Source organism: Rhinoraja longicauda, chromosome 42 (genome assembly GCF_053455715.1).
Source record: "Rhinoraja longicauda isolate Sanriku21f chromosome 42, sRhiLon1.1, whole genome shotgun sequence".
In the NCBI taxonomy this organism is placed as follows: domain Eukaryota; kingdom Metazoa; phylum Chordata; class Chondrichthyes; order Rajiformes; family Arhynchobatidae; genus Rhinoraja; species Rhinoraja longicauda.
Genome location: NC_135994.1, coordinates 252,479 through 265,196, shown reverse-complemented (window position 1 = coordinate 265,196; position 12,718 = coordinate 252,479). Strand labels below are relative to the sequence as shown.

Genomic DNA, 12,718 nt, shown 5'->3' with positions numbered 1-12,718 from the left:
GAAATGCAGCATGAAAACAGCCCACAGCCACATGTTCACACTAGTTCTACGTTCTCCCACTTCCTCATCCACTCCCTACAGACCAGAGGGTAATTTCCAGAGGCCAATTAACCTACAAACCTACATGTCTTTGGGATGTGGGAACACCCGGAGGAAACCCACGCAGCCACCTGGAAAAGGTGCTAACTCCACACAGACAGCACACAAACTCGGGGTCAAACCCGTGTCTCTGGCGCTGTGAGGTAACGGCTCTACCAGCTGCGCCACTGTGCCGCCCTTCAGTTGTGTCGATTGGAACTGCCAGACAAAGCAAGACAACGGGGTTCGATTCCTCTTGTGCAGTGTAAGCAGATCATGGCTCAGACTATTAGGATTAGCAAATCAGGAAACAAATGTCAGCATTCCTACTCTTGGCTGTCACAAGTGGGATAAGCTGCAGTGGTAAAAAGCCATAGGCTCAATCTCAGCTGTGGTTTATCCAACTCCTCCCTTTGGTAAGCATTTTAAATGCAAAGCCTCAGATAAAGGATGCAAGACAACCAATATGAAGAAAGGTGTACCCTTGTGGAGATCAACACCATTGGATGAGGAAGGGGGAAGGAAAAGAAATGGAAAAGAAATTGGATTCAGAAACTAAAACATCGTGGTTTCTTTCCCAGGGTTTCAGCTCAAAATGTATTCTTTGCATTACACTATTCCAGGCAATAGACAAGTTCACAGCAAACAGCAGCAATTATATAAATTAAACTGCACAGTACCTGCATATTTTGTCTGTATCTCTTGAAATTGTGCTGGCATATAAACAACTTCTCCTGCAAAAAGCGGCTGTATTGATTGTTGACTAGGTCCAACAGATTTTGGTAGTGGATAGTGGCCAATGAGTAATTTGTTATAGCCTTTTCCCTGCAAAGAGAACAAAAGGACACATTTAACTTCATCTTGAACTGCATGCACTCATCAATCACCTCAATCAATCAATGTGCGGCATGGTGGCGCAGCAGTAGAGTTGCTGCCTTACAGCTCCAGAGCCCCGGGTTCAATCCTGATTACAGGTGCTTGTCGGTACGGAGTTTGTACATTCTCCCCGTGACCTGCGTGGGTTTTCTCAGAGATCTTCAGTTTCCTCCCACACTCCCAAGACGTACAGATGTGTAAGTTAATTGGCTTGGTATAAAAATGTGAAATTGTCCCTAGTGTATGTGGACAGTGTTAATGTGCGGGGAACGCTGGTCGGTGCGGAATCGGTGGGCCAAAGGGCCTGTTTCCGCGCTGTATCTCTGAACAGTCAGTAAAGGTCGGGAGAGCAGGAGCAAGGACTACCGTTGGCTGAAAGAAAGTAAGTGTTAATTGAAGGTAAAAAGAGCGCCAAAGGGACGCTAGCAGTCAGTCAGTAAAGGTCGGGAGAGCAGAAGCAAGGACGACCGTTGGCTGAAAGAAAGTAAGTGTTAATTGAAGGTAAAAAGTTCATTTAAAAAGAGCGCCAAAGGGACGCTAGCAGGCAATCAGTGAAGCGCATACCTCCAAGCTCGTCAGGAAGGCAGGATAGAAGTGAGTACATGGATTGGCTGATCAATTAAATTAGAAGTTTGGTAAATTGGCCAATTAGACAATTTACAAGGCTTGCACAAGGGGTGCAGCCCCCCTGTCTGGGTGAAACACTGTCGAGGGAAGTGCCCTGTGAGAAAAGTGTGAGTCTTCGGCGAGGAGGTTACAGTTGTTTCTGAGCCTGATTTGTTTTTAGACAATAAAGTAATGACAGATACGTTGGTGCAGTGTGTTTCCTGCAGGATGTGGGAAGGTTGGGACACCGCTGGAGCTTCTGCAAGAACTGTGTCCAGGTGCAGCTCCTGAATGAACGTGTGGCGGAGTTGGAAAAGCAGCTGGTTGACCTCAGGGCCATCCGGGAATGCGAGAGGTTCCTGGACAGGACCTACTGTGAGGCTGTCACACCAAGGGTCCAGGTCCAGTGAAGGTGGGAGACCGTTTCAAGGGGGAGTGAACGTGGACTACAGGAGGCCCCGGTGGCTGTGCCTATTGCAAACAGGTACACCCTCTTGGGAGCTGTTGGGGCAGAAGACGCTTCCAGTCCGAGCGGCGGACAGGTTGGCGGCTCGAATCCAGGCAAGGAAACTCGACCGGGGAGACCGAAGACAGGAAGAGCCATAGTAGTGGGCGACTCCATTGTCCGAGGTACGGACAGTAGATTCTGTGGCCGCAGGTGGGACTTGAGGATGGTCTGTTGCCTCCCTGGTGCCAGGGTTCAAGACATCACGGACCGGCTTCAGAACATCCTAGCGAGGGAAGGCGATCAACCGGAAGTAGTTGTGCACGTGGGCACGAACGACGTCGGGAGGTGAGGAAGGAGATACTGCAACGTGAGTTTAGAGAGTTAGGAAGAAGTAGGATGTCGAAGGTGGTTGTCTCTGGACTGCTACCTGTACCTCGTGCTGGTGAGGGCAGGAACAGAGAGATCGCGGAAATTAATGTGTGGCTGAGGGGCTGGTGCAGGGAGCAAGGATTCAGATTTCTAGACCACTGGGATCTCTTCTGGGGTAGGGGTGACCTGTACAAAAGGGACGGGTTACACCTTAACAGCAGGGGGACCAACATTCTGGCAGTCAGGTTTGCTAGTGCTACACGTGTGGCTTTAAACTAAGTAGTGGGGGGGGAGGAGTTGACAAACTGGGAATATGGAGATGGAGTTAAAGGGGAAGCGAATACAGGAGAAATTGCAAAGGACTCTCGAATAAATGGGAAGGGAAGTTCTAGATGGGATAAGAGAGTAAGGTCAGGGCCAATTGTGACCGGTGTGAGAGGGGAGGTGAATACCGAAGTTAAAGTGTTGTATTTAAATGCGCGAAGTATAAAAAATAAAGTGGATGAGCTTGAGGCTCAGTTAGACATTGGCAAGTATGATGTTGTGGGAATCACAGAGACATGGCTACAAGAGGACCAGGGCTGGGAACTGAATATTCAGGGGTACACAACGTATAGAAAAGACAGACAGGTGGGCAGAGGGGGTGGGGTCGCTCTGTTGGTGAGGAATGACATTCACTCCCTTGCAAGGGGTGACATAGAATCAGGAAATGTAGAATCAGTATGGATAGAAATGAGGAATTGTAAGGGTAAAAAGACCCTAATGGGAGTTATCTACAGGCCCCCAAACAGTAGCCTCGACATAGGGTGCAAGTTGAATCAAGAGCTAAAATTGGCATGTCGCAAATGTAATGCTACGGTGGTTATGGGAGATTTCAACATGCAGGTAGACTGGGAAAATCAGGTTGGTAATGGACCCCAGGAAAGAGAGTTTGTGGAGTGCCTCCGAGATGGATTCTTAGAACAGCTTGTACTGGAGCCTACCAGGGAGAAGGCAATTCTGGATTTAGGGTTGTGTAATGAACCTGATCTGATAAGGGGACTCAAGGTAAAAGAGCCATTAGGAGGCAGTGATCACAATATGATAAGTTTTACTCTACAAATTGAAAGGGAGAAGGGAAAATTGGAAGTGTCAGTATTACAGTTTCGCAAAGGGAATTACAGAGGCATGAGCTGGCCAGATTTGACTAGAAGGAGGCCCTAGCAGGGAAGACGGTGGAGCAGCAATGGCAGGTATTCCTGGGAATAATGCAGAAGTTGCAGGATCAATTTATCCCAAAGACGAGGAAAGATTCCAAGGGGAGTAAGACACACCCGTGGCTGACAAGGGAAGTCAAGGATTGGGACTCTTTTAAAGAGCAACAGAAGATAACAAAAAAGGCAATACGGGGAGAAAAGATGAGGTACGAGGGTAAGCTAGCCAATAATATAAAGGAGGATAGTAAAAGCTTTTTTAGGTATGTGAAGAGGAAAAAATAGTCAAGGCAAATGTGGGTCCCTTGAAGACAGGAGCAGGGGAATTTATTATGGGGAACAAGGAAATGGCAGACGAGTTGAACCGGTACTTTGGATCTGTCTTCACTAAGGAAGATACAAACAATCTCCCAGATGTTCTAGTGGCCAGAGATCCTAGGGTGATGGAGGAACTGAAGGAAATCCACATTAGGCAGGAAATGGTGTTGGGTAGACTGATGGGACTGAAGGCTGATAAAACTAGGAAAATTGACAGGGGAGAGCCGGTGGATGTGGTGTACCTCGACTTTCAGAAAGCCTTCGACAAGGTCCCGGATTAGTGGGCAAAATTCGAGCACATGGTATTGGGGGTAGGGTACTGACATGGATAGAAAATTGGTTGATAGACAGAAAGCAAAGAGTGGGGATAAATGGGTCCCTTTCAGAATGGCAGGCAGTGACTAGTGGGGTACTGCAAGGCTTGGTGCTGGGACTGCAGCTATTTACAATATACATTAATGACTTGGATGAAGGGATTAAAAGTACCATTAGCAAATTTGTAGATGATACAAAGCTGGGTGGTAGTGTGAACTGTGAGGAAGATGCTATGAGGTTGCAGGGTGACTTGGACAGGTTGTGTGAGTGGGTGGATGCATGGCAGATGCAGTTTAATGTGGATAAGTGCGAGGTTATCCACTTTGGTGGTAAGAATAGGAAGGCAGATTATTATCTGAATGGTGTCAAGTTAGGACAACGAGATCTGGGTGTCCTCGTGCATCAATCACTGAAAGGAAGCATGCAGGTACAGCAGGCAGTGAAGAAAGCCAATGGAATGTTGGCCTTCATAACAAGAGGAGTTGAGTATAGGAGCAAAGAGGTCCTTCTGCAGTTGTACAGGGCCAAAGAATTCCCCAGATTCACCACCCTCTGACTAAAGAAATTTCTCCTCATCTCCTTAACCTTCCAAAGCATTTAATGCTCATCTAAACCGTTTGGCAAGAGAAGGGCACGGATGAGAATGCAGCAGTAGACTTCCGGGTTCAATCCCGACTACGGGTGCTATCTGTACAGAGTTTGTACGTTCTCCCTGTGACCTGTGTGGTTTTTCTCCAAGATCTTCGGTTTTCTCCACACTCCAAAGACGCACAGGTATGTAGGTTAATTAGTTTGGTGCAAGTGTAAAATTGTCCCCAGTGTGTGCAAGATAATGTGCGGGAATCGCTGGTCGGCGTGGACTCGGTGGGCTGAAGGGCCTGTTTCCGTGCTGTATCTCTCAATTAAACTAATGGAGTATCTACTCGGGCCTCAGTGAAGAACTCCAACTGGTTTCATCCTGAATTAAGAGTACAGCACAGCAATTAATTCACTCAATCTTGGTCACCCTGCTAGAGGAAAGATGTTGTTAAGCTGGAAAGAGTGCAGAGAAGATTTATGAGGATGTTGCTTGAGGGCCTGAGCTACAGGGAGAGGCTAGGACTTTATTCCTTGAAGCACAGGAGGCTGAGCGGTGATGTTATACAGGTGTATAAAATCATGAGAATAGTAAGGGTGAATGCACAAAGTTTTTTTCCCAAGAGGAGGGGAGTCAAGAATCAGTGGGCATGGGTTTAAGATGAGGGGGGGGAAAGATTTAATAGGAACCTGAGGAGCAACTTTTTCCATACAGAGGGTGGTGGGTGCATGGAACGAGTTGCCAGAGGAGGTTGGTGAGGCAGGTACCATAACAACATTTAAAAGACATTTGGACAGGTACATGGATAGATAAGGTTTAGAGGGATATGTGCCAAACGCAGGCTGGTGTGACTAGTGTAGATGGGGGCATCTTGGTCAGCATAAGCAAGTTGGGCGGAAAGGCGGGTTTCCGTGCTGAATGACTCTATAAAGAAAAAAAGCACAAAAAATTATCCCTTGAGGCAAATTGAGCATCTTCATGTCAGTCTGAAGAAGGGTCTTGACCCGAAACATCACCCATTCCTTCTCTCCTGAGATGCTGCCTGACCTGCTGAGTTACTCCAGCATTTTGTGAATAAATACCTTCGATTTGTACCAGCATCTGCAGTTATTTTCTTACATATTCATGTCATTCGTGGATAAGAACTCCTGAGGCAAGTATGCTTAAGCCAGAGCAGTGGCTAGAGCCGCTGCCTCACAGCGCCAGAGACCCGGGTTCAATCCTGACCTCGGGTGTTGTCTGTGTCTGACCTTGTGTGCTGTCTGTGTGGAGTTTACACATTCTCCCCAAGGGTTTCCTCCGGGTACTCCATTTTCATCTCACATCCCATAGATTTGTGGGTTAATTGGCCTCTGTAAATTGCCCCTAGTGTGTAGGGAGTGGATGAGAACGTGGGATAACATAGAACTAGTGTGAATGAGTGATCGATGGTCGGCATGATCCCAGTGGGCTGAAGGGATTATTTTCACACTGTATCTTTTAATCAATTCAATCAAGCCAGGCATAATTACAGAAGGGGCAAAAGAATATTAAAACTAAGTTGGAGTCAACCTCCCCAGTTATCTTTTCCGTATCTCGGAGGTGTCAAAGGCACTTAAAACCATGGCAACTGAAGGATTTCCAACAGGGAACACAGTTTACTCAAATAGAAATGGTTTCCTCTTATACAATTTAACATACCAATCCTGACTTTCAATCCAATGCGCAAGGTATTCCCGTATATCCATGGGAAAGTTGTCATCCTGATACAGACTGTGCAACTGCTCCAAGTACTTTGTATCCAGTTGTTTTAGCCTCTCCCACTGACTCATACCGCTAGGGAAAAAGAACACTTGCATTAATGAGGATTAATGGATTATGTACACTATGGTGGTTTGTTTGCACTATTACAATGTCTTATAGTCAGAAACGGGTTTTGTTTGTGCTGCCCTGGTTGCCCTGCAACTTGGTTGGCAAGGACAAAGTGGGCTGAAGGGCCTGTTTCCATGCTGTGTAGCTCTATGACTATCTGCAAGACCGAGATTTTTAGTTAATAAGTGAATTGAGGGATATGAAAGATCGGCCATAATCCTACTGAACGAACAGCAGGTCCTAGCCCTATTTCCCCCTTCTTAGAAAGGAACTTAAGCTTCGGCTTGTACTCGCTGGAATTTAGAAGATTGAGGGGGATCTTATAGAAACTTACAAAATTCTTAAGGGGTTGGACAGGCTGGATGCGGGAAGATTGTTCCCGATGTTGGGGAAGTCCAGAACAAGGGGTCACAGTTTAAGGATAAGGGGGAGGAAGTCTTTTAGGACCGAGATGAGAAAGTTTTTTTTCACACAGAGAATGGTGAATCTGTGGAATTCTCTGCCACAGAAGGTAGTTGAGGCCAGTTCATTGGCTATATTTAAGAGGGAGTTGGATGTGGCCCTTGTGGCTAAAGGGATCAGGGGGTATGGAGAGAAGGCAGGTGCAGGCTCGAAGGGCCGAATGGCCTACTCCTGCACCTATTTTCTATGTTTCTAAAAGTTTTGCAAAGAAAATTTCACTTGAGGAATCCAATACAAATAAATCAAAATGGAACATGTTTCGCAACTGATGTTATACTAGATGGCAGAAGAGGCCAAGAGATAATGGGGAATCAATAGAGAATCAATATTAGATCTGTGCAGGCAACATTCAATCTCAGCAGCGATCAAACAAGCAAATAGACATGACCAGATTACTAAAGTACAAAGGCAGCACATTACTGCATTCTACTCTGTTCAATAAGGCACAAGGAAATAACTGACCCTCTGTGACACTTCCCTGCAGCTCTTTCAGCAAAAACAGAGCCTGTTCCTGTGCTGTATACTGTTCTATAAACACAAAATGCTGGAGTGATTCAGCGGGACAGGCAGCATCTCTGGAGAGAAGGAATGGGTGACGTTTCTTTAGACTTGACTCGAAATGTCACCCATTCCTTCTATCCAGAGAAGATGCCTGTCCTGCTGAGTTACTCCAGCATTTTGTGCCTATCTTCAGTTTTAACCAGCATCTGCAGTTCCTTCCTCCGCTGTACTGTTCTACGTTCACTTCGGTGGTTTGTAATGTCAATGGGACATTATTCTCATGTTTAATTACAAACACTATCCCAGTCAGCAGGATGAGCCCCGATATACATGAATGAGGACATAATTGTGCTTGACTATTCTATTCTCTTTCCTTCCTTTTCTAGCCAGTCTCGTGACTAGGCTAACTGCCAACACTCACTCTACACTGACAAACTGCATTACTGAAATAAAATCTTGGCTTCAAACAAACTTCCTCAAACTCAATTGCAACAAATCTGAAATCATCATCATTGGTCCAAAAATGCTCACCAAATCCACCCAAAACTTCATCCTCAACATTGATGGTCTCCCAGTATCCACCTCACCTCACATCCGGAATCTTGGAATCATCCTTGATCAAACCCTCTCCTTCGACAAACACATCAAACACATCACAAAGACAGCCTTCTTCCACCTCAAAAACATTGCCCGTCTCCGTCCATCCCTCTCCTCCACAGCTGCAGAAACCCTCATCCACGCCTTCATCACCTCCCGTCTGGACTACTGCAACAGCCTCCTCTATGGCGCACCCTCAAAAATCATCAATAAACTTCAATACATTCAAAACTCCGCTGCCCGTCTACTCACACACACCTCGATCCGTGACCATATCACCCCCGTCCTTTATAAACTCCACTGGCTCCCCATCCCCCAGAGAATCCAGTACAAAATCCTCCTCATAACCTACAAAGCCCTCCATAACCTGGCCCCATCCTACCTGACCGACCTCCTCCACAGGCACACTCCCACCTGCACCCTCCGCTCTGCCGCTGCCAATCTCCTATCCCCCCACATCCGGACTAAACTCAGATCCTGGGGGGACAGGGCTTTCTCCATCGCTGCTCCCACCCTATGGAACTCACTACCCCAAACCGTTAGAGACTCCCCCACACTCACCACATTCAAAACATCGCTGAAGTCTCACCTGTTCAGTACTGCCTTCAACCACTGAAGGTCACCTCACCTTCTGTCTCCTTTCTCTGTTCATTTATTTATTTACTTATTTATCTATTTATTAATTTCCCTTTGTTCTCAAAATCTCTGTAAAGCGTCTTTGAGTATATGAAAAGCGCTATATAAATAAAATGTATTATTATTATTATTATTAAGAGTTTAGGACACTGTGTGAAGAAAGTTATCTTGAACAAGGCAGACGGAACTAAAATTCAGCTTATGTCAGCACAAAGGGAGAGAAAAAGATAGGATGCATATTTAAAACAAAATTGCAACAAAACAAAAACTTCTGTTGACCCAATGCACCGTATAGAGTTATTGTATGGTTTTCAGGAGATAGTTGTCTTGTGGATAGTTGTGCATAAACTAGGGAACAAAAGATAAGTTTGTGATCCAAGAGATGGTCGAATCCTGAGTAAAAATAAATAAAGTGCTGGAAGAATTCAGCAGGTCGGGCAGCATCTGTGGAGGGAAATGGACAGACAACGTTTCGGGTTAGGAACAATTTATCGTCAATAAACTCTCAACACTGCACAAACTTTTTATTTTGAAATCTCATTCTCAGTCCTCCTCAAACCTGAGGGACTGCCCCTTGGCATGAACCAAGATTTCTATACAAAATAAAAAGGTTTGAAAACCCCAAGTTGTTTTGCATTCTCATTGGCATCCTTTCCTGACTTGACACAGGGTGATTAACAGTCTGACACATCTCAACCTGAATGTTAACTCCATAAGTTACCCAACCCATACCAACCTGATGAATTGGTGTAAGCCCTGCATTATACCTACACGTCAGGTTTGATCAGTGCACCTTCCAATTAAATTACAGGAAGTTCTAAATCCATTATTATTTCATCTAAAGAAAAAAAAAGCTTCTTAGTTTGTTTAATCACCCACAAACAAAGTGACCACCAATATTTAACACTTTCGTGAAAGGTGGGGCACTTTAAAAGATTGCTGGAAACTAACAAAAAGGAATAAAAATAGCCCAAAGTACCCATTCTGGGCCTTGGGGAAACCGCTTAAGTTCAGTTTAGTTTATTGTCACGTGTACCGAGGTACAGTGAAAAGCTTTTACGTATTAACCAGTCAGCAGAAAGACAATACATGATTCCAATCGATAAATTTACAGTGTATAGATACATGATAAGGGAAAAACATTTAGTGCGAGGCAAAGCCAGATCAAGGATAGTCCGTGGGTTACTAATGAGGTAGATAGTAGTTCAGCACTTTGGTTGCGGTAGGATGATTCAGTTGCCTGACAACAGCTGGGGAAAAAACTGCCCCTGAATCTGGAGGTGCGTTTTCACTCTTCTGTACTTTACTGCCAGTGGGGAGAGGGGTGAAGGGGGAGTGGCCGGGGTGAGACTGGTTCTTGATGACAATGCTGGCCTTGCCCAGGCAGCGGGCTTAGACAGGCGAAATGTATCTGTCTGTCTGTCTGCGATGAGATAGTGCTCTTGCTTTTGAGTGGGCGGGTTGGAGATGCAGGGCAGCTGTGAGTCAGGGCTCCCTGAAGTTGTTGTGGTCGGCCAGGGGAGAAAGGGGGAGAAATGCATTCGACACGTTCGAGGTCCAGTGTCCCAGTCACCGAAAAACACACAAACATCAGACCAGACGAGAACCCAGAGTCATTACGATTAAACTGGGAACAAGAAGTCTATTCTTAACTTAATTTCAGTTAATTTACCACACAACTAACATGCGCATTAATTTTAGGAGATCATAAATTTCATTTACGTGTATTTTAATTAGGAAATTATAATTTAGAATAGAGTGCCTGTTGTGAACTTACCCGAAACTTCCGCGCTGAAGGCTAAAATCATGCAAAGGTTATGTTATTGTTGGAAATATTGTTGTGGCGGCTTTTCTTGTGCTTGTTCTAGTTAGGAAATTTGCATTACAGTTCTCCAATACTGTATTTTTTAAATAAATACATTCGGGGTAGCAGGCGGAGGAACATTCAGCTCTTCCAACAATTCGACGCCCTCCCGGCGGGAACGGGCCAGCGTGACGCGAGCTGCCATTCTAACAGGTACCATTGGCCCGGCCGCACGTCAATCGGCCCGCTCTAATCCCGCCTCCCGCGATGTTTGGCCACTCAGCGGGCGGCGGCGGCCCCAGTGTGAGCAGCTGATTTCGAAGAAACTGTGTCAGACGCAAAAGCTGTGCGTGTGACGTATGAGGCGGACAGGCGGTTACGCGCGTGAGGGTCTTAGCATATCCCCGCCCTCGCTTTTGGCGGCAAGCTGCTGGCTTTGCAGTTCGCCGGCCCGAGGGCGTGCAGGCCGGCCCAGGGCACCCTCGATGCTGCAACCTTTGTCAAATTCCACCTAAGGGGTTTAGTTTGGTTGCCTTTAGAGATTTTTTTATTTTTTTAAATTTATATCAAAAAAATACTTTATTCAAATAATAAATATCATTCACAAAACATATTTTTTAAACAAGCCCATCCGACATTTCCGGAGGTTACATTCGATACAGGCATTCATTTAGACATTTACATTTACATTTACCCAGTATCCCTTATTTGGAGGGGCGTCTCTCTCCACCACACCCTGCCCCCCATGTCCAGCAGCGGAAGGACCCTAGACTGTGGTCCTCCCCCACAGGGCCTTAGCGTTGGCTGCACCAAGCTTCAGTGCGTCCCTCAGCACGTACTCCTGCAGTCTGCAGCGGGCCAGTCAGCAACATTCCTTGACGGACAGCTCGCTCCGCTGGGAGGTCAACAAAGCTCGGGCAGACCAAAGAGCGTCTTTCACCGAGTTGATGACCTTCCAGCAGCACTCGATGTCAGTCTCGGAATGCGTCCCTGGGAACAGTCCGTAGAGCACAGAGTCCTCTGTGACGGAGCTGCTCGGAATGAATCGTGACAGGGACCCCTGCAGACCTCTCCAGACTCTCTTGGCAAATCCACGCTCTGTGAAGAGGTGGGCCACCGTCTCCTCTCCGTAGCAGCCGTCCCGAGGGCAGCGTGCGCTGGTAGTGAGGTTCCGGCGGTGCAGGAAGGATCTGACTGGGAGGGCTCCCCTCACCGCCAGCCAAGCCAGGTCTTGGTGCTTGTTGGTGAGTACTGGCGATGAGGCATTTTGCCAGACAAGCTGGGCAGTCTGTTCTGGGAACCACGCCACAGGATCCATGGAGTCATTCCCCTGCAGTGCCTGCAGGACGTTCCGTGCTGACCACTGCCCGATGGACTTGTGGTCAAAGGTGTTGGTCCGGAAGAACCTTTCCACAAACGACAGATGGTTCGGCAATGTCCAGCTGACTGGCACATCGCGTGGCATCTGCGCCAGGCCCATCCTTCGCAAAACCGGGGACAGGTAGAACCTCAGCAGGTAGTGGCATTTCGTGCCCACGTACCTTGGCTCTATGCTCCGCCTGATGCAGCCACACACGAAGGTGGCCATCAGAATGAGGGCGACGTTGGGCACGCTTTTACCCCGTTGTCTGCCGACTTGTGCATTGTGGCCCGTCGCACCCGGTCCATCGCCGACCCCCAGATGAAGCGGAAGACGGTCCGGGTGATCCCCTTGGCGTGGGAGGGAGGGACGGGCCACACTTGCACCAAGTACAGCAGCCCCGAGAGCACCTCACACCTGATGACCAGGTGTTTCCCCGTGATGGAGAGGGAGTGCTGCTTCCACAGCTCCAGTTTCTTCCCCACCTTGGCTATCCGCTCCAGCCAATTTTTGTTACATGCCTCAGCCTTCCCGAACCAGATCCCCAGCACCTTCAGGAAGTCAGGCTTGATGGTGAAGGGGATGGAAGATCGGTCGGGCCAGTTGCCAAAGAGCATGGTCTCGCTCTTCCTGCGGTTTACCCTGGCCCCCGTGGCCAACTCAAACTGGTCGCAGACGCTGATCAGTCTGCGGACCGACCCTGGATCCGAGCAGAAGACAGCGACAT

General features: G+C 47.3%; 1 protein-coding gene across 4 annotated transcripts in view; it reads right to left on the bottom strand.

Moving 5' to 3' along the window:
• The window catches only part of LOC144612026 (signal transducer and activator of transcription 1-like), a 55,962-nt gene extending 45,135 nt beyond the window's left edge, over window positions 1–10,827 (bottom strand). For all 4 annotated transcript variants that reach the window (XR_013549607.1, XM_078431486.1, XM_078431487.1 and 1 more), the window contains exons 1-3: window positions 10,605–10,827; window positions 6,461–6,595; window positions 759–903 (exon numbers count right to left, since the gene is read on the bottom strand). Coding sequence is in view for 3 of the 4 variants with exons in the window: in XM_078431486.1 (XP_078287612.1) it covers window positions 759–903; window positions 6,461–6,591 (276 nt within the window). In the remaining variant the exon portion in view is untranslated. The remainder of the gene's footprint in view (window positions 1–758; window positions 904–6,460; window positions 6,596–10,604) is intronic.
• Between the last annotated feature and the right edge of the window lie 1,891 nt (window positions 10,828–12,718).